Source organism: Hyperolius riggenbachi, chromosome 3 (genome assembly GCF_040937935.1).
Source record: "Hyperolius riggenbachi isolate aHypRig1 chromosome 3, aHypRig1.pri, whole genome shotgun sequence".
Classification (NCBI taxonomy): domain Eukaryota; kingdom Metazoa; phylum Chordata; class Amphibia; order Anura; family Hyperoliidae; genus Hyperolius; species Hyperolius riggenbachi.
Genome location: NC_090648.1, coordinates 147733894 through 147756533, shown reverse-complemented (window position 1 = coordinate 147756533; position 22640 = coordinate 147733894). Strand labels below are relative to the sequence as shown.

The 22640-nt window shown below is 44.8% G+C and overlaps 1 protein-coding gene across 7 annotated transcripts in view; it reads left to right on the top strand.

Annotated features, from left to right (window-relative positions):
* Positions 1-2373, top strand: part of LRRK1 (leucine rich repeat kinase 1) — a 158567-nt gene extending 156194 nt beyond the window's left edge. For all 7 annotated transcript variants that reach the window (XM_068275094.1, XM_068275093.1, XM_068275091.1 and 4 more), the window contains one exon: positions 1278-2373. In XM_068275094.1, the coding sequence (XP_068131195.1) occupies positions 1278-1455 (178 nt within the window). In that variant the 3' untranslated portion in view covers positions 1456-2373. The remainder of the gene's footprint in view (positions 1-1277) is intronic.
* The last annotated feature ends 20267 nt before the right edge of the window (positions 2374-22640 follow it).

Below are 22640 nucleotides of genomic sequence, written 5' to 3'. Positions count from 1 at the left end.
TATGCCTCGGCCCGGCCCTGCTCTAGGCCACCGTGATCCCAGGCATCCATTGATGCCTGCGTCACTTCCTTAGTTGCAATGTAGCAACACATTACTTCCTATAGCGTACTTATTGTACGTGAATAGGAAGTACTGAGCAGGGACATCTTGTGGCAAGTAGTAAAACTACACCTACTGACTTTAGGAAATAAACATTTTTTAATATGTATGTCAAGAGGGCATATTATTATTAAATTATGGGCTAAAAATTTGTGATGGTTGTAAAACTAAAAAAATGCACCTTTATTTCAAAATAAAATTCTGTTACCATACATTCTACTAGGGATATAATTTTAACGTTGCAATAACAGGGACAAATGGCCAAATAAAATGTGTGGATTTTAATTACGGTAGCGTGTATTATTTTAAAACTATGATAGCTGAAAACTGAGAATTTTTTTTCTTATTATTCCCATTATAAATGTATTTAGAATAAAATAATTCTTAGCATAATGTACCACCCAAAGAAAGCCTAATTGGTGGCAGAAAAAACAAGGTATAGATCATTTTGTTGTGATAAGTAGTGATGAAGTTATTGGGGAATGAAAGGGAGGAACGCTGAAATGTGAAAATTCCTCTTGTTCATAAGGTGAAAAATACCCGTGGGCTGAAATGGTTAAGCTGCCTTAATGTGCTGGCAAAATTTCCATATTCCTGCTTCAACTACTTGCATCTCAGTCTCCCTAGTCTGCTACTTCCATACTACTACTGAAGTAAAAGTTGTGCTGATTCTGTTCTATTATTAGACCCGGGATGACTGGCTCTAGGCTGCAGAGATTTTCTAAGTGTATCAGCTTCATACTACTATTAAAGCAACAATTGTGCTGATTCTGTGCCATTTATAGACCCCGAGTAACTGACTCAGAACAAATATGCAGAGTAGACTTCTGGGTGTACAATCTGTACACTACTACTAAAGCAAAACAGCAGCATTACAGCCAACAACCGGATAGATAACATACTTTCTCTGTATGCTCTAAATTAGAGAATAAGCCCACCCAGAACGTTTTTCACATGCTCTACTTTTTTTCTTTCTTTTCTTTTTTTACTTAAAACAATGTTTATTGCCCAATTAATTCCTAGAAAGCTCCTTGAATAGTAAAGAAAACATTCACTGGAGATCACAGTAATATTTTTTCCTATTTATAGTCCAGTAGTTTACAAAGCTTTTGTGTTGGTTTATTTGCTGTGAACAGCTGCAGAGCATGCTCAGTGTCTGTGTTCTACTTTTCTTGCAGAGTCTGCACGGACGCTGCTGTCGTGGCTCGGGACTCCGTGGTCTGCTGTCTGCAGAGTGACACGCTGGGCTGGATGCTGTACGTCTGGAGAGGCTGGGGGGCAACAGAGTTTGACATTTTCTACCATTCTGCTGATGAGCTGAGAAGATTAGAGACCAGCATGAGGAAGAGGAGGTAGCACAACAATGCCACTACGGACTTGTCTATCACTGCCGCTACCACTCTACTCCTCCAACCAGCCCATATGACATCATCACACAAAACTAGATCCTTGAGAATCATATGGTGTAACCCCAACATTCAGCTCGTTTATGAATCTGATGGAACAGAAATGACATTGAACGTCTGACAGTGACTGTGTTACCTCTCACAAACAGCTTTATCATTTTAGCAGCATTTCAGGACAACACTAAAGGCAGCATAAATGCAATATATAAACACAGAACAGCTGTGCCCCTAAACTGCTTCAAACTACAGCCCCAAAGACCCTTATCCTGCTCAGCGGATGTGCAGAAGTCAGGTTTCCGCCCGATAATTGTACTCAGGGGGCAAGATGACGTTGCCTAGTTGTGACTGGACTTAACATCTAAGAAATGTGTATTGAAGAGATATTATTTATCATAGGTACTAGCTGGCCTAGTTTTCAGAGCTTTAAAATTCATATACTGGCTTTATGAATTGTACAACCACTGCCTATATATCTTTAGTCAGGTCCTTATCATTGCAGTAACGGCAAGAGTTTCTTTCAGCCTCTAGGATTCTCCTCTCCTCCGTTCTTTAGATCTTCTTCTCCCGGCACCTTGTGCAGTTTTAGCCTCAGCAGTCAGCTTTGAGGGGTATCCATGTTATGAAGCAGGCCAATGACCTCATGTTTGTGCGGAGAGTGTATAGAAATCTCATTACACCAATTTTGGGGGGTTTTTTTTATCTGGCGATGGAAATTGTAACAGCGGGTTATCAGCAGTGGCCGAACTGCCATCCTTTTACCAAAATGCAGAACATTTCTGAGATGAATGCTATGAACAGGATATTTTATAACTGCTCACTGATTTTTGTACGTGTTTAATAATAAATACAAAAAATATTAAAAGCTAAATTCGTTGCATTCCTTCATCTAGTATTTTGGCTAAACCCATCTTATGTGAACAGGTCACCATCAAACGTGGTTCTCAGGGGACCATTGTAGGACCACTTTGTGCTGAGGACTACCTATTTATTATTATTAAGTATTTATATAGCGCCAACATCTTACGCAGCGCTGTACAGAGAATATAGTCTTGTCACTAACTGTCCCTCAGAGGAGCTCACAATCTAATCCCTACCATAGTCCTATGTCTATGTATGTGTCGTGTAGTGTATGTATTGCAGTGTAGGGCCAATTTAGGGGGAAGCCAATTAACTTATCTGTATGTTTTTGGGATGTGGGAGGAAACCGGAGTGCCCGGGGGAAACCCACACAGACACGGGGAGAACATACAAACTCCTTGCAGATATTGACCTGGCTGGGATTCGAACCAGGGACCCAGCGCTGCAAGGCGAGAGCGCTAACCACTACGCCACCGTGCTATGTCCCTATCCTTAAAGTGGACCCAAATTAAAAATACAAGATTTCAGAAATAAAATCTATTTTCTAAATTATAATAATAAATAGCAGCCTTTTTTCAGTTGCATGATGACAAATATAAAATATTTTACATTTATTGTAGGAACCCCTCCCTTCCTTTCAAATTGCCGGACAAAATATGGCAAACTGGTGGATTAGGTGGTGTCCGGCAATGCAGGAATTGCTAATGGCTGCCCCCAGTATAACCCTAGTTATTAAAAGAGAAGGCTGAAAAGCATGCACTGAAATGCTCATAGGTTTGAAGGAGTGTTTGTTTATCTTTGTATGTGTTAGAGTGGTGCAACTAAATATTTTTAATTAAAACAAATGTTTGGTTTGGGTCCGCTTTAAGGAGATTCTACATGAAGATTTATTGGTTTGGGCTCTGAATAGGAATACTGTTTGCATTCTTACTATGATGTAATTTACAGGGCTGTGGAGTCGGTACAAAAATCCACCTACTCAGACTCCTCAGTTTAGGATTCCACCGACTCCTCGACTCAGACTCCTCTAATTCGCATATTACAACCTTGTTGATTGAAATTAAGTAACATGAAATTCGTCTCTTAACTGCCAACGCTTAGGAATTTTAAAAGACAACTGAAGTGAGAAGGATATGACGACTGCCATATTTATTCTCTTTAGTCATAGACTAAAACTAGTCCTTGGTAAGAGTACTTGTAAAAGGTACAGACCGGAACAAAGAACATCTATCAGGCCCTAGGCAATGTAACTGTGGGTGCATGTAAGAGTGATGTGCAGGTACTCTGCAGGGTAATAAGGAGATTCTTCTATAACACATTCTTCATGCACAATCTGAACCAGGTTTATAGGTGATAGACAACACCTCTGTGTTCAATGTGCACAACATTCTCAGTGGATTCCCTGCAGCTTTGTGAGGAGTGCATATGTAGAGTATAGTACTACTGTGTAACAAAGTAAACCTGAGACAGATGAAATTAAAGTTTTATACATACCTGGGGCTTCCTCCAGCCGCCTTCAGGCTAATCGGTCCTTCGCTGTCCTCCTCCACCACCTAGATCTTCCGCTATGAGTCCAGGTACTTGAGCCAGTCTGGCGTAGTGCGCATGCACACACTCCGCCGCCGGGAGCATACTACACCTGCGCAGCACTGTTGCGCAGGTGCAGAACGCTCCTGGCTGTGGAAGCGGCATGCGGCCGGACTGCGTTGACTTGCTGAATTACCAGGACTCATAGCAGAAGATCCAGGTGGCGGAGGAGGACAGCGAGGGACTGATTGGTCTGAAGAGGGCTGGAGGAAGCCCCAGGTATGTATAAAACTTTTCTTTTCATCCTTCTCAGGTACCATTTAATTCGTAGTCACCAAACCAAATTTTAACAACATATCAAATAATTTGATTTCATGAGCAAAGAGTACATTTGCATAAATCAGAATCAACGCAGAATTATTTCCATCTCATTGACCATCTCTATTAGTGACACGGCTACACATCAGGCTTTATACTTACAGCATAGATGTTATTTCGTATATATAAGAGATTCCTGTGTACACATCATATATACAGTCACAATCAGATGTGTATATCTGACTTTAAAAATACGGGGACTGCTTCTTTGAAGCAACACAAGTAACTAATTTGATTGGTTTATTTCAGTTTTGTGGACTAAGCACAGCTATTACTGTATGTATACATTATTTATGATGACTATTATCTAAGAAATAGAACATTTTATCATATTTTCTATTTTAATTACAGTTTAAATTCATTAGGAGTCGGAGTCCCGACTCCAGGCACCCAAAATTACTCCGACTCCACGACTTCCGACTCCACAGCCCTGGTAATTGAATACTTTTAAATGTTAAGAATGTTTTTTATGTTCTCTCTGCTGTCTCCCTTGTCAGTCAGCTCTTTCACCATGGTTCTGGACTGGCCTGTCCAAATACTTGGTCATCCCTTAAAACAGCTCCAGAAAGAACATAGTCAGTGGGTCATAACTGCAAAAAAAGAAAAAAAAAGATAAATATTTTAACTACCGGTAAATATTTCAATGAAGCGAATAGAAAACAGCATGAAACAAGGCACATACTCGTGATACTGAAACAAAAAAAGAAAAGCCTGTTTAAAGCATAACTGAACTGACATGACAGGATAAGAAAACGGATCCATATAGTACAAAGCCTGGTTAGAACGTGCCTGTGTTCAGTTCCTATTTTATTTTTATTTTTTTTATTGGAAAAGTTGAAAAACCCAGTACTTTGTTAGCATGAGTCAGCTGAATTGCTGTGAATGCTGACAGGGCGTGCCTGAAACATGAATAGAAACAAAACACTTTTGTCTGCCTGAGCAAACAATTTTGATAAAAGTAGAGAACAAAAAAGCATAAAGGCTATAGTTATCTTTTTATTTTTTTTGTGGGGTGCAGTAGCATGAATGCTGTGAACAGTTCAGAGTTCACTAAAATGAGACACCAGGACATTTCTATATATCATTTATACTACACATATATACAGGTAACCATTATTTCAACATTAACTTTGTTAACACTTAGAGGATATATTAATATAAATATGGTAAATCAGCCTTAAAGCATAGCTGAACTGAGAAGCATATGGTGACTGCCATATTTATTCTCAATTAAACGATACCAGTAGTCTGGCGGTCCTGCGGATCTCTTTGGCTGCAGCAGTGTCACACACCTGAAACAAGTATGTGGCTAATCCAGACAGACGTTTGTCAGAAACACCTGACCTGCATGCTAGTTTAGGGTTTCTATGGCTAAGGATATTAGAGACAGGGGCTTAGCAAGACAGCAAGGCATTCGGCATTGTTTAAAAGAAAATAAATATGTTAGCCTCCGTATCCCTTTAACTTTAGGTGTACTTTAATCTGCCTTTTGCTCATAGTTTGTGTGTTTGAAGAAATGTGAGGAACCGTGCAACCTTATCGACACTAGTGGACTGAATGGCGGTGCTGTATTGCCTATCCTGTGTGGATTTGCATAACTGCAAATTTTAATGGTGTTTTATGCAATAAAGGAGGTTTCACGCACCATAATCTCAAAGGCTCAATTATTTTTAACCCTAAAAGATGGCCTTGCTGGTGTTTTGTGACTGTTCTATGATATGATCCTTACTACCCGAGCTTAAATACCACTTGAGCATAAAGTAAACCTACCAAATTTCGGGGCTAGCAATAACGTGTCATAATAGGTAGGAAGTAACACCAACTGCAGGAGGGTGCACCTTGGCAGAGTACTAACCAGCTCGATTGATGGTGCTTACATTGAGCCGCACAGTATATGTGCCTACCTGGTACTCACCAAAGCCTCTGATGGTAAGAATGTTGCACCAAGATGGGAACTAAAGAAGCAGAAGCACAACAAATGTTAACAGGTTGCAGATAAACCGAGTGAAGGTCCGCAACCAAAATGTCCGGCACTAGTGGATGGTCACATGATGTGGAGACAGCAACAGGAAGTCCAGCTGCAGGTGTACAGAGTAAAGGTCAGCAACAGGAAGTCCAGTAGTTAATGGTTACAGGTTGTAGAGAGAAGAGTGAGGTCAAAAATAGCCAATTTATACAGTAGAATCTCATTATAGTAAACCCTGAAATCGTAAACTTCTGCCTATAGTAAACTCGGACCACAGGTTCCGACCTATACGCCTATTTAATTATACAATGTATGACCAATCCTGATATAGTAAACTGCTGATCTAGTAAAAACTTGGGAGGCCCCATTAAAGGGATTCCATTATCATTTATTGGATTTATATAGCGCCAATAAATTACGCTGTTGAGCTGATAGATTGATTGAGATGGCTTGTGCTTTACAGAGGTGGAATGTCACTTAAAGTGCAGACTGATCTAAGGAAATATTTCTGCCGAATGTGATCTTTGAAGTACATTTTGCGCCCATAAAAACAGTTTTCAGGTAAATGAATTAGCTATTTAGTTTGTATTACCGCTTTGTGTTAACATTTTTCAGGAAGGATTTATATTTCCCTGAAGATCTGAAGAGAAACCCATTCTTTCTGAGGTAAGAAGTAACTGTAACAACATACATTGATAAGAATGTGTGACGCTGTAGGATGTTCATAGTGTCTCATTTACTTGAGGATTTGCTTTGAGCTCAGCTCATTAATCTGCATGATGTTACTCTATAAATAAATGGCTTTCTTTGCACCCTGTTCAGTCTGCATCACATTCCCTATAAGGTTTAATGAGAAGGGAATAACACTTCACTAAGTCAGCAGTTATCAGATACATTTGCTCCTCCTAGAGACTTAAGGTCCATACTCACGGGGGACGGCCGTCGCCGCAACCACGTGGCACGCGCGTGTTGCGTCGACAGTTCCCCCGTGTGTATTACGCGCGCGCCCCGAACCGTCGCCCGTCGGAGCTGTCGCCAGGCGATTGACATGTTCAATCGCCGGCTACAGCTGTCGCCGCAACCTCGCCGGAACTGTCGCTACTCCCGCGTGTGTACGCGGGATAGCGACAGGAGACCTACGCAAGTGAATGGAGCATCCGGCCGGGGGATGCTCCATTCACAAACAGCTTCCGCCGCGTCTCTGCCTTTCTGGCGAGACGTGTGGACAGCTGTCGCTGGCAGGGAGCTGTCGCTCCCTGTTCACGTGTACACATGCAACGGGGGACAATTGTCCCCCGTGTGTATTTAGCTTAATGACTCACTTTGTATGGGCTGTTTAGGTGTCCTAGTCCAGCTTGGAGGCACTGGCACAGCTCTCCTGTCTGCTGTGATATTAGTGTGAGTCTCACAGATGTTCCAAACATTGTTTTATTTTAACCAGAGGAACATACAGTATGTGGGAGGAAAAGTGCAGTGAGCTTCTTGATTGAGCCTGCTGGATTGTGTTAGAAGTTGTTATAACAACCAATATAAAAGAGGCCTCCTGTGTGTGATGGCAAACTTGGAAAATTGCCATTTCCAGTGTTCTCTCCTCATCCTATTATTAATTCCTCCCTATCTTGGACCACATGGATGTATATAGTATCTGGGTATTATCAGTTTTCTCCCTGCTTCTAGATTGGGGTGCCAAACTCAAATACAAAGTGGACCGAAATTGTACACTGGGACCTAGTCGCAGGCAGCCTCAATGTCTACTGGCCACATTTCTCCCTTATAAAGTTCTCTGGTGTCTAGTGGTCCTCCCTCCCTATACAGTTCCCTGGTGTCTATTATTATTATTATTTATTAGATTTATATAGCGCCAACATATTACGCAGCACTGTACAATAAATTGGATTACAGACAATGATAACTGGGGTGACAGAACAATACAGGTAACAGACCATAGATACAACAATACAGGTAATAGCAATAAGATACACAACACAATGCAGATAGTAGTACATGCCAGATCATAAACTGGAGTGGTAGTGGTAAAAATTACCAGTTCCAAATTCTGGGTAAAGTGCACACAATCAAGTAAGATACACAAGGGGAGAGGGCCCTGCCAAAGGCTTACAATCTAGAGGGAGGGGTTGGTGACACAAAAGGAGGGGGTGCAGCAAGAAGTTATTGGCAGAAAGGATTAGGGCAGTGTTGAGTTGATGTAGGCCTCCTTGAAGAAGTGAGTTTTTAGTCCTTTTTCGAAGGTGGGAGCGAGCCTGACAGGCAGTGGGAGAGAGTTCCACAGGATGGGGGCAGCTCTAGTGAAGTCCTGTAGTCGTGCATGGGAGTGCGAGATGCGTGGGGTGGTTAAGAGGAGGTCGTTGGAGGAGCGAAGTGGACGGCCAGGTGTATATCTGCTGACCAGTTCAGAGATGTAGGTTGGGCAGGACTTGTGTATGGATTTGTATGCCAAACATAGGATCTTGAAGCTGATTCTGAAGGGAATTGGAAGCCAATGAAGGGATTTGCGTAGGGGAGTCGTGGAGACAGAGCGGCGGGAGGAGTAGATGAGTCTGGCTGCTGCGTTTATGATGGATTTTAGGGGGGCGATGCGGTTTTGAGGAAGGCCTGACAAGAGGGAGTTGCAGTAGTCCAGACGGGAGATAATGAGGGCGTGGACAAGGAGTTTGGCAGTGTCTGGGGTCAGGAAAGACCGGATCTTGGAGATGTTGCGCAAGTGGAAATAGCAGGCTCTAGCTACGGTTTGGATGTGGGAGGTGAAGGAGAGGGCTGAGTCCAGGGTGACACCCAGGCAGCGGGCTTGTGTGGTAGGACGAATGATTGTGTCATTGACAGTGACGTAGAGGTCAGTGGGGGGTGAGGCAGCACGTGGCGGGAAGATTAGGAATTCAGTCTTATTCAGGTTTAATTTTAGGAACCTGGCAGACATCCAAGATGAAATAGCCGAGAGGCCAGAGGATACCTTCTCCATGGTGGTGGTGGAGAGGTCAGTGGTATGGAGGTAAATCTGGGTGTCATCTGCATATAGATGATCGTTGAAACCCAGAGAGAGGAGTTTTCCGATGGAGGCGGTGTAAATGGAGAACAGCAGGGGACCAAGAACAGAGCCTTGGGGGACCCCAACTGAAAGTGGGAGGGAGGTTGAGGAGGAACCATTAAAGGAGGTCTTAAAGGAGCGATTTGAGAGGTAGGATGAAAACCATGCTAGGGCAAGGTCTTGGATACCCACAGATTGCAGGGACTGGAGAAGCAGGGAGTGATCGACAGTGTCGAATGCTGATGAGAGGTCTAGGAGGAGAAGGATAGTGTATTTTCCTTCGGCCTTGGCAAGCGTGAGGTCATTAACGACCTTGGTGAGGGCAGTCTCGGTGGAGTGGCCTGGCCGAAATCCTGATTGTAGGGGGTCAAACAGGGAGTTGGAGTCAAGGTAATGGGTCATGCGTTGGTGGACTAGACGCTCTAGAAGTTTAGATGCAAAAGGGAGTAAGGAGATAGGGCGGTAGCTGGATGGAAGTGAGGGGTCTAGTGAGGGTTTTTTAAGTAGGGGAAGTACAGTGGCCTGTTTGAAGTCAGAGGGGAAGGTACCCGTGGAGAGGGAGAGGTTAAACAGAGAGATGAGGACAGGAGCCAGAACAGGGAAGTGAGGACGGAGGCATTTGGATGGCACAGGGTCTAGGGGGCTGGAGGTGGTAGGAGAAGTGGCTAGAAGATGGCTGACTTCGTCCTCTGTGATAGGCGTAAAGGCAGTGAGTGGTGGGTGGGGTGGGGTATAGCTATTGGTGGGAGAGGAAGAAGTGGTGGAGTGGAGGCATGAGACTTCCCGTCGGATGCTGGCTATTTTGTCGGTAAAGTGGGTGGACAGATCAGTGGCTGAGAGGGCGGAGGTGGGGGGAGGAGTGGTGGGGTTAAGGAGGGAGTTGAAGGTGGCGAAGAGGCGCCAAGGGTTGGAGGCTTGGGATCCGATCAGGGCAGCAAAGTATTTTTGTTTAGCATCAGTTAATGTGGAATAGAACAGCTGTAGGTTGGCCTTGTACGCCGAGAAGTCGGAGTTGAGGCGGGATTTCCTCCATTTGCGCTCATAGGTGCGTGTCTGTTTTTGGAGGTTGCGAGTGTGTGCGTTGTGCCAGGGCTGGGGGTTGATAGGACAGCTGGGGCGGAATGTGGGGGGTGCAGCAATGTCTAGGGCTGCTGAAAGGGCCTGGTTGTATTTGGCCACGGCTTGGCTTGGGCAGGTAATGTTTGGGAGGGTGGATGTGAGGGAGTGGAGGGGGTAGGCTAGCGCAGTTGGGTCTAGGTTACGCAAATCTCTCTGCCAATGACCTGAGGGTGGTGGAGGGTGGGGGGAGCATGATGGGGAGATGGAGAAAGTGAGAAGGTGATGGTCGGAGAGGGGGAAGGGTGTGATGTCCAGGTTGGGGAGGGTGGCGGATTTTGAGAGAATCAGGTCGAGAGTATGGCCAGCGCGGTGGGTGGGGGAATTGGTGTGTTGGGAGAGGCCAAGGGAAGTAGTGAGGGAGAGCAGTTGAGAGGCTTCAGGGGAGTAAGGACTGTTCATAGGGATGTTGAAGTCTCCAAGTATGATGGTGGGGAGGTCAGAGGAGAGGATGTGTGGGAGCCAAGTGTGGTCTAGAGACCCCCACCCTCCCTTATATAGTTCCCTAGTGTTTAGTGCTTTCCCCCTACCTCTCCCTTGGTGTACTAGGACTTTACTTCCAATATAGCTTCCCTGGTGGTCTAGAGTGGGCCATACATAATGCAAAGTGGGGAATCCACTTGAGGGCCGAATTTAATGGCTTTGAGGGCCAAATTTGGCCCGCGGGCCGGAGTTTGCCATGTTTGTTTTAGATTGTGTGTAAACTTTGTGTGGTCCCTCCCAGGAATAGTGGAAGTAGGTATATGTTGCAGCAGCCTTTGTGATTGGAGAGGAGAGATGAGCATGCCAGATAGCAGAAGATGAGATTGACAAATCCTAGCCTCTAGCAGAAAGTCCAGTTATTCAGCAGCTGCATTTATTGTTCAGTGATTTGCTAGTGTTAGCATTCTAGAGTATTTTTTCCTAACACAACACTAGTCCGAGTAAAATATTACAATTACGTTTTTGCGATAACGCACAACATTCTTTAACGAAAATTCCTTAGACAATGCAGAACATGCGATGGTTGTTCATATTGAATGACTGTCATGTCGGATAACTGAATGAGTGATCATTTAGTTCCTCATAGACTTCTACAGCTGTTTTCACGATTATATAAGCTATTGTGTGTTCTGTGAACGACGCCTAAAGATTAGGCCAGATGGATCAGTGAACGATTGTTTGGTGGAGATCCCTAAACCATCTGGCCTTGGGTACTTAGCTTTAGTTCTGGGAGTACAGGAAGTCCCAGTTCCCTTTTTCTTTGTGCCAAAGGAGAAATGGGTGTGTAGGTGTATTCACTTTGGCAATGCTGCACCTCCTTTTGTGCAGAAGGTTTGCTCCTGTCAATAAGCAAGTGCATCACATGAGGTAATGGATGAACCTTTCCTAACCTAGCAATTTACCTCCTCCCATGGCCCCAATTTACTGCCTGACCTTAAAAAGCACCCAGATAAATCTGCCAACTTCCCACGGATGGTGCTTGATGCAATAATAGAGCAATTGCAGCCTCTGATGTATTGGCACACTACCAATGTGTCCCCATCTCTGCAGAGGAATGCCTACTGGTGGCCCTGCTGTGAGCACACGCTATCCATGTTAGTTATAATCTCACGGTGTTGCCATGTATTGTGAATGAGTGTCTGATTCTTTTCATTTATGTATTGCATCTGTACATCCTTATCTGTAGTTGTCAGGCCACAGGTGAAAGTTTTGCCTCCTTTCAGTCCACCTACAGGATGAGCTAAGCCTCCTAAGTGCTCAATGAAATCTACCCAAAGCAGCTGTGGTAGCCGATCAGCAAGGTATTCCACAGCAGCCCCCCAAGCTGCACTGGAGCTCTGATCTGTAAGCACTTCTGTGTGGAAATGCCACCACACAGTTACTCCAAGTACGTTAAAAAAGTGTTTTGTTTTGTGACACTCTCTCTCCCGGCCAGTGAATGCAGATATGCAGAGACTAGGTGAGGCTGATGTGAATACAGAATCAGGTGGTTCTTTGGGTTGAACCAAATTTTTATTTAGGTGTTTTTAAGGCCAAATTATAGTCAGCATTTTCAAACACTCCAATAGATTTTTCACACTTATATAGCTGCTAAGAAAAATCCTGTTAAAAAGAAGTGCTTGCATTGATTAATGACTTATTTCCACTGTACCCTGGTACCTTATGTGATTATGGCAAACGTAAAGATAGGAAACTGCACAGAACTCTGCCCTGCTGCCTTCCTTTCATGTGTAGAGCACAAGAGATAAGATTCTTTGCAATGCACGCAAAAGAGGAAGCCTATCTTGTGGGACAGCTGCACTTATCCTGAGCACATGCTATTTATGAAAACAAAATATAGGTAGAAGGCTGCGCATCCCTGACCCAATACTGTACAATTGAATGGTTAATCGCTGTGGCGCACACCGCCCCCCCTGGACTAAAATGTACGCCCGCATCCAAACAATGCAATACTGGTCTATGGAGAAATTTTAGCTTCCATCATAGTTTTGCATGCAAAAATATAATATACTGGACATCTGCACCAACGTTGAGGTAAATCTCCAGAGCAGGTGTCCTAACACTAAACTGACCTAAGTTAAAAGCACATGTCTTTACCCTGGCAGCAGCTACGCTAAAATGTGTAACTTACATTCAATACAGACAGCAGAAAACAAAGCAAGCGCTCACCAACATGGGCTGCAACTGAATGACTCATCACCTTTATGCACCGCTTAAATGCTATTTATGAACAGGATATGAGGCAACCATGCAATATGGCTGCTTCCACCTCTAAGTGTACTGTAGCCTGTGTGGAATTGATTTTACTTTGGGAAAAACACTGCTAGGATCACCACATGGCCAGTAAGGAAAAGAGTTTTATCCTATGTTATACCACTTGAAGTGTAATTGTGGATAAATTGTGATCATTCTAGGTGTTTGTTAATTTCAGCCTTAACTCCCTAATAGGCTTGATTACGGGGAGTCTTCTTTTCTCATAGAAAATGGTCCACACACTCAACCTAGATTCCAAGACTTCTACATACATGTAGCAAAATTTAAAGGGACCTGGGCTCAATACTCACAGATAGCCAGCTGCTAACACAGCATCCCAAAATAAACAAGATTGTTGGTGCCTATATACATGTACATCTGTACTACAGGTGATTGTTAACGGGCCAAGACACTCCTCTTCCTCAGTGTAGAGTACATTCAATGGTTGATGGTGCAGACCCATTTTCTACTGGTGTATTGCACATTGGTGCCATTGCCCAGGTCTATGCACCGCTACGCAAGGGCAGCAATCCAGTCTTCAGCTGTGCTATATCTGCCTCTCTTCTATTTGCGAAGCAGGTTACTTTGGCGCTGTCATAGCAGCAATGCTATGCTGTGCGCCCTGCATAACGGTAATTCGACAACTCGCAATAGTATTTACCGCCACCGGGGAGTTTACCGGCAGCAGGGAGAGCCGATGTTTAGCTCGCCCTGCGCCCAACTGCCCGTCGCCAGAATAATATGTACTCTTCTACTTGGATTATTCTATTCTTGTGTCTTCATTTGCACTTTTAAGTTTGTACTCCCTATGTATTGTGCAGTGTTGTACAATATGTTGGTGCTTTGTGCGTAAAAGTTGACAATCCTGATATATTTCTCAAAAAATAGCTTTTTATTGTTCGTTTTCTCTCCCACGTTCACATTTTTTCTCACAAAGGACTTTTACGGGGTTTCACTTTTTCTCTTTCTAATGAAAATGCATTTTGTCACTATTCTCCGGAACACTGCTGGAGGTCAGAAGTGTGGGGGAATGCAATAGGGACTTGCTGAATGATTTTCCATGGAAAAAATATATTTCTTCTTTTGCACCACAGAGTTGGATAGTTAATCTAGCAGGGAAAGATAATTGTTTTGTGTTTATTTCTTATGATTTTGGTATGGCTTTTAACTTTTCTGTATATTTTGCTTGTTTGAATTTGACATGCACCAAAAATAAATAATGAATAAAACTTCCACTAGGCCTAATAAGTGTGTTAAAAGCAATTTTTGCTGCCAACGGTGGTGTAGTAAAAGTGTATGTTGAATGTGTATGTCGCCATGTAGAACCACAATCATTTGCACCTTACAGATCCTTCCTGCTCCCAAAACTGCCACAGTGCCTTCTAGCTCTGCTCTGCTGAAGAATTGTATCACTAAAGATCAGATTTAGAGTATGATAAGTCTTATTTATTATTGTTAATATTTCTCCGTGACTGTGTTTAGGACATTTTGGGTGGCAGGGACATTTTTAAATAGTTTTGTGTATAAATACTTTTGTTTAAAAAGCTGCATTTTAGTGCGTATTACATTTTTTGTGCAACCTATATCATTAAGAAGGGGTCACGTTGCTAAATTGTGTTTGAAATGTGATGCTTTTAAAACCTAGCCGGGACATACTTTGCTTGTATTTACCTGATCTTGCTGTATTTGGTCCCAGGCTTGGCTATCATATCTGTATCCTCTTGAGGCATGCTGTAACAGTCTCCTGTCAGTACATGTATGAGTGATGTATGGATGCATGTACATCTCAGCCAGTGCAATATGTGTATGCAGGAGGAAACAGACATGACCGTTGTACAGAACTGTGCTGGGAGCTACAAGATCAGGTCATTTATACCCGTATGCTTCAGTGCAAGCACTACACAGGTGTTGACAGGTTGTCACTTGGAAAAGGAGGTCTATGCTTGGTAGATGGCACAGTGGTGACATTTGTTATGTGGGGGATATTATGTCTGCACCCATTATTAAGCCCAGGGTCAGCGCTTCCATAGGGGCAAACTGGGCAATTACCTGTTGGCCCCTTAGTACTGCCGGACACCACCCCCAGGCCTCCCTCCAGCTTTATTTTGGTCACCAGGGCCCCTGCAGAATTTCGGCATTGTTGTACCTTACCTGTCCTGGCCGGCAAGCTACTCCTTAGTCCATGTATTCTTGCCTTCATCTTCGCTGGCCGCATCTTCTCAGTGATCTGGCAGCTTGTCATATATATGTGCTGGGTCACAGAGGAGAAGCACTGGGATGAAGATGGGAATGCACAGACTAATGGAGAAACATACTGGCCGGTACAGGTGAGTCGCTACGCTGCCGAAAAACTCTGCCAGGACCACAATAAGGTGGGGGGCGGAGAGACCTGGTGTTATTTGTAAGATGGGGGGGGGTGCTGTGTAAAGCATTATGTTTTCCACCTTCATGTATGACACATTGTTGACCAGTTAAATTCTCTTTATATGTAACCTATTGCCTTGTAACTGTACTGTGAATGCTCTATTGTAAAGCTGCAGGGAAGATGTTGCCACTTTATAAATCCAAATGAATAAAAATCCTCTACCTCTAATAATAAACAGCGGATAACGCAACATCCCAAAATAAATGAGATTGTTGGTGCCACATAACCAGGAGGCATGTGTGTTAAGCCCCTCTCCTGACATCAAGGCCAATCTCCTAGAGGGGACACTACACTAACAGTGGATGCATCCTCATCCTACATATACAATGAGTGGATCTGCGATTGGACATGTCTTATATAGGATAAAAGGCTTGAGAACAAAGTTTCCCTATGTCGCCTGCAGGGCCATGAGCCCCTAACCCCGCAGGGTGCACTCTGACATCAGAGAGGGGCCACTGGCAGATTCTCCCTGTGCCTCTGCCCACACCAACCAATACACAGCATAAGAAATGGTAGTCACTCAATCAGACTAATGAACATCATATGGCTACCTATAAAATGGAGGATCCTATTCAAGATCGGCCTACTGACATTTAAATCACTACATAATCTGGACCCTGGATACATGAAAGAAATGTTGCAGCTGTGTACCAATCCCCGCAATCTCAGATCCACAGGTTCTAATAATCTATTCATACCGAGAGTCCACTTGGAAACCTTTGGTCCCAGAGCCTTCTGTCATGCCGCTCCTACGTTGTGGAACTCCTTACCTCAGCAGATCAGGACAGCTCCATTCCTGGACGTGTTTAATTCAAACTGAAAACCCACCTGTTCAGTTTGGCATTTGCAGAAGTATAATTATATGGTGTTAATACTTCATCGTACTACCAATTACTGAATCTGAGCGAGCCTAAGCTCTTTGAGTCTCTATGGAAGAAAAGCGCTATAGAAATGTTATTGTTATATGAGGAGCTCACAAGGCTTTTTGAGCTAATTAGAATCTAAAATCTGTGAATTAATTACATTAACTATTCATACATATTAGGGAATGTATCTTTCCAATGGAATCTGAATTAGAAATCTTCCTTTGCTCAGCTATTTTCGCTTTCAGATGCTGTAATGATCACACATCTTTGCTAACAGATTTCCCCATCATGGCTGTAGAGCTTTGATCTCCGGTGAAGTCCAGCCTCCAGTTACAGGGGAAATCTGTTCCCAATCCCCTGACCTGACAGTTTGCTCACAGTAACTCTGTGCAGTGTGTTTTGCTTGCAGGCCCTGCAGCATCAAAGAACCATTGATTTTTCTAATTGCAAATCCCTTCATACACCTCCCTCTGTATGAGCTGACGAAGACAGATGAATCATTTCCTAGAAAAAGTTCACTTTCTTTAATCCTTTCCTGGAACACGGAAAACCCCCTTTCCAAGATAATAGTCCTGAGAAGATTCCCGAGGGATTCTCGGCTCTGGAGAAACTGGCTGTCCGTCGCAGTGAAGAATTTCACGAGAAAAATACTGTTCTATATTAAGGCCAGCAGATGTAATTAGTCTCTTTAAAGATTATAACAATCACATATAATATACACAAACATACCACAAAAATATTATACAATTTTTTTTTCCGTAATTACATTTAATATTTATGTTAGATTTAGTGCTTGTATTTTTTTTTATTACTTAATTTTGGACATGAAATATTGCAAATTATTTATATTTGCTTTTTTGCACAGTAAAGCTGGCCATACACTTTTGTTGTGTAAATAAATTAGACTCTCTATAAAATAAAAATATTCAAAAATTGTTAATTCATTGCGTTTATACCCTTGGTTATCCTACCTAATGATTCCTTTTAGGTATCTGAGTCCATCTTTCCCACCGCTCTGCCTACACTTCTCCCCTATGCGAAGCCCTACACTGGCTCCCTATTTGCTTCAGAATCGGCTTTAAGGTTCTGTGCCTTACCTACAAATCTGTGCACAAGACCTGCCCAACCTACCTCCCTGACCCCCCAACGCATTTCTCAACCCCATGCATGCCTACAAGACTTTTCAAGAACTTCCCACACCTTATGGAACTCCCACTCCCTCTCAGACTCGCTCCTTCCTTCAACACCTTCAAGCAAGCCCTCAAAATACATTTCTTTAAAATGGCCTACCCCACATCTACCACACTCTAAAGCCGCATCTACACACGTAGATGCGGCCACGACTCTCCTTATCAATCGAGCTGCTGAGGCGGCTCGATTGATAAGATCCGACAGGACGGATCTTGCTTCCGCCGATTCCCTGCTCGCTCCCCGCGAGGGGACAATGGCAGGGAATCGAGCGGAAGATAAGCGGGGACGAGCGGGGAATCGAATGCTGCGCACGCGCGGCGAGCAGGGACGCGGTGGGCACGCGCGGGGACGCGCAAGAGGCTGCCGATCGCCACAACATCTCCCCATGTAGACGGGGCTTAATGCTGGGCATACACGGCTCGGCGCAGGTTTATCAATCGAGCCGCTGATGGCTCGATTGATAATATCCGACGTGTCCGATGACCGCAGGGCTCGATACCTGCGGGCGGACAATAGCGGCGAATTAAGCGGAAGATAAGAAGCGCTGGCGGGGACGAGCGGGAATCGATCCGGGTGGACGAGCGGGGACGCGGCGGGAGTCGATCTGGTGGCTAATTGGCCGCCGGATCGACCCGTGTATGCCCAGCATATCTCTGTCAGTCAACCACCTTTTCCACAACCCTACCTTATGTGTTCCTCCTCCACCCTTTAGATTGTAAGCCTTTGGCAGGGCCCCCCCTCCCTTAGTGTGTCCTTCTTAAATTTGCTACCCCAGTAATGACACCCTTCTCATGGACTAACTTGGACTTGATTTGCTGGATCTCTGTAAAACACATTTTATTTCCTGACTGCATGTATAACCTTGTGCTATGTTGTAAAACAGTTTGCTCCCTATTTATTGTCCAGTGCTGCGTAATATGTTGGCACTATATAAATACAATAAATAATAATTGGTTGCGTCCGTGTCAGCCGAGCGTGCATGCGTGGAGCCACGGTTGCGTGCATGGGGTTGCGGTTGCACCACTGTTCAGCGCCTGCTACATAACAAGCTAAAATCACTAGTGTTGTATAACCGTGGACGACCTCTTGGTCTGGCACCGCTGGTTAGCATTGAATATATCCCTATTTATTGTCCAGTGCTGCGTAATATGTTTTTATACATACAATAAATACGCTTCCGGGCGTGGGGGCGGCGTCTGGCGGACGCACCATGGGAGCTGCGTGGCGGCCTCCGTGTTGCGTCTGTCTGCTCCGCCCCGTCGCCCGGTGGGTGTTCGGGCGGGTGGGCGGGGCCGTGGTGACGCATCGGGCAGGTGGCTTTTGCGCCTGCCCGCGGTGTCGGCTGGTCCCGCCCCCCTGCCTGGCATTGGCCGCTGGTGGGGGGTGGGCGGGGTTGGCCTCTCTGCTCCCGGCGGGCCTGGGGGGATAGGAGTAGGGTGAGCACAGGAAACGGTGTACCTTCAGAGGAAGCCGGAAGTCCGGCGAAACCGGTCAGGGCACATGTGCTGCGTCCCTGTCTCTCCACATCAACGCACCCAAGATCTTCCTGGTTTGTGGCCGTACATCCAGGCATTGAGCACACTCTACAGCCTCGCCCAGCATCCAGCTCACCAGCCTCAGCTGAATACAGCCAGCAGCGGCTATTCCTGCATCCATATTCACAGGAAAACGTAAGCAACATGGCGGGTATATGAATACCTCGCATGGAGGCGAACTGTATGTTATGATCTACACTGCTGATGCATGAAGGACATGCTTGTTCAACACTGTTTGTTCAATTCCGCTGAACCATGCCAAGTCTGTGAGGCTTATTTGACTGTGTGGATGCTCATTAACAACATGGAAGGCTCTATTGCTATATACTGCCTTTGCTTTTGCTAATCTGGCTGATTGATGTCAAGGCTTGTCCTCCATTGATACATGAACTAGAGGCTGATGCACGGAGATCCGATGTGCCATACAATTGATACCTCATTACCAATCTCACTGAACTGTGTCAGGGCTGCTGTTTCTTTATGACACACAGATTGGAGGCTGTTGTATCAAGGGCTTGCTTGCTATATGCTGCTTATGCTATCACTAACTCTACTAACCTGTGAGACACATACTATGGATGTGGAACAGCTTTTGCCTTGATTGGAAGACACTAGTTGGTTTTGATCTGTCTCTTTATTGCAAATTTTCGGAACTTGGGCTACATCGGATTTGGTCCAGGACCTTTCCCCTGCTACTCCAAGATCTCAGGGTGAACTTAGGGCCCACATTATAATTGTTGACACCAATGCTTGTGGCTAGACAGCCTTATACAGGTTTTTCAGTGGGGCAGGTGCACATGCCTCACAGAGATGCACACACAGTTTTTGGAACATGAGGAGCAGGATCTGGGTGGTCAAGGGCTAGGAGGAAGGGGCTCTACGGGTGGAGTGGGTTGGTCTTTGGGGGATATGGGACGCAGTCATTTTTAAATGGGATGTTTGTTAATTGATTAATAAAGTTTTGTACATATTTTCATAAATAGATTCTAGCATTTTTTGTTCAGTTGGATCATACCTGCCTATATATATCTCACAACGGTTTGGTAATAAATAATAATGGTCAAAGCAAATGAAAATCTAGAGCACTCTTGATTTAATTAATATTTTGACTGAACATTGAGCACGGATATCCATTGTTTTTATCAAACAAGTGTGAATGGGAGCAGAGGCCTGCACTGCTTTAATAAATGTAAAGACTTGTACAATTGCCAGATGAAACTTGTCCGAGACGGCCGATAACAGCCTCTGCCAAGAATCTATTGTGTGTACAGCAGCCCTCTATGCCCTTTGACTCCTCGGCCAATGATCAGCCCAGTGGATCGACTCAGGCCAAGTGTTGGCCAAGAGAACTGTTCTTCCCACCCACCTCTCCCACCGTTTGACGACACTCGAACACGACCCCGTTGGCCTTTCTTCCGCATAGCAACAGAACACACTCCACACTGTGGCGGATGTAAGGGACAGTATGGGGGGCTGGGATATACAGTCCATAGGGGGGTATGGGGGTATGCAGTCCATGTGTTATCCTGTTCCTCTCAGTTGGTGGCAGGCCGTGACATATCGGGCAGCTATTTGCATGGTTGTTTCCTCTTCCCCCAGTAGGATGTAGGGTTTCCTCTCCTCATCTGGGGAGGTGAAATCCTGGATGTGGTCAGAAAGTCTCTGGAAGTGGACAGTCCTAACAGGTGCGTATTTGCTGCAGTGTAGCAGGAAGTGGGCCTCATCCTACATGACCCCCTGGATACATTGGCCTCAATTCATAAAAGGCTTTGCGGTAAAAAAAATCTGGGAGGGAAAATACCGCATTCGATATTTTAGACCTTTGTGTCCTAATTCATAAAGATTTTCACAGCTGCCTTTGAAGTTCGGTAAATTACCGCAGCCCATTGAGCGGTACGGCAGAAGTGTGGCGATATCTCTCTTTTGTAACAAGCTGTAATTACGTTCCCTGCACAGACTCGCAGAGACTTCTGCTCCCTGCACAGACTCACAGAGACTTTGAAGAGACAAAAAATGAAACCGAGAGCCCAATATGGTGCAGTACGTCAGGATCAATCTGAAGTTAATGACGAATAACAATAGATATACTCACAAAGCTGGGTTACCACAAAGGCAACCACTGGAACAGCAGGTGGGGAGAATTATAACCTGACCCCAGTCAGGTGTTAAAAAGTCGCTCTATAGGTAGAAAAAAGATTGGGTTACACCCCTCCACCCAGCTTGGACTAATCAGCAGAAAAAAAAGAGTAACAGAGGCGTCAACAAGGATAAGTGACAGAGGCACTTGATCTAAAGCTTGACTACTGCTGTGGTTCTCCAAACCTGGTTGCCTGATAAGCAGGAGTTTTGCCCGTGAAATGCGTTGCATACCTGGAGAGTCCCCAATGAATAGTACTGTTATCAATTAACGGCTTATTGGCTAGTCTGTCTTTTTTTACCTGAGGGAGGTGAGTCCACCTGCATCCCTCCTTTTAAACTGCTTTTAATTATTTTATCCTTGTTGGCGCCTCTGTTACTCTTGTTTTTCTCACAGAGACTTTGGCTCCCTGCACAGACTCACAGAGACTCTGGTTCCCTGCACAGACTCACAGAGACTCTGGTTCCCTGCACAGACTCACAGAGACTCTGGTTCCCTGCACAGACTCACAGAGACTCTGGTTCGCTGCACAGACTCACAGAGACTTCGGTACCCTGCACAGACTCACAGAGACTTCGGCTCCCTGCACAGAGACTTCGGCTCCCTGCACAGACTCACAAAGACTCTGGTTCCCTGCATAGACTCACAGACTCTGGTTCCCTGCACAGACTCACAGAGACTTCGGTTCCCTGCACAGAAGGAGACTTCACATTGTTAAGACCTCATCAGAGGTGTTGGTAATTATCGTCTGACTTACCGCTTGTTGAAGGCTTTATGAATTGACATTTACTGACATGTGTTGGAGGTAATTACAGCCAAGTCGGTAATTTACCTCACTGCTCGGTAATTTTAGTTTTTCATGCAGCAACAGCCTTTATGAATTGACATTTTGCTAAGTGCTCGGGAAAGTGCTGTTTTCAGCATTACCGCATGCGGTAATGCTTTATGAATTGAGGCCATTATCAGCACAGTCTCTTCTCCCTGGGCTTCCATGTCTGTCTGTGCCGCCCTTTCTCTATCTCCAGGCTGTGGGCACTCAGACGGTACAGGCTCAGGGTCTGTCTTTGTGGTGGTGTAGCCTCTCCCTCTGTAGTGATTGGTAGACGGTGAGTTTCTGGGAGTTCTTTATATCACTTCTCCATTCCTCTATGTATCGTTCCTTGCAGCTTTCTATAGTCCCTTTTATTTGGGCTTTTCTCAGCCTGTGTTGGTGGTCTTGGCTGGGCTGACTGCTGATGCTTTGTTTTAGAGCGCGTGGTATGGCCTCGCCCCCCTGGCTCAGTGAGGCTTTATGGTGGTAAGTGCTGGGGTTGCTGCTCCAGTATGAGAGCACCCTCTGCTGGATAGTCAGCCATAG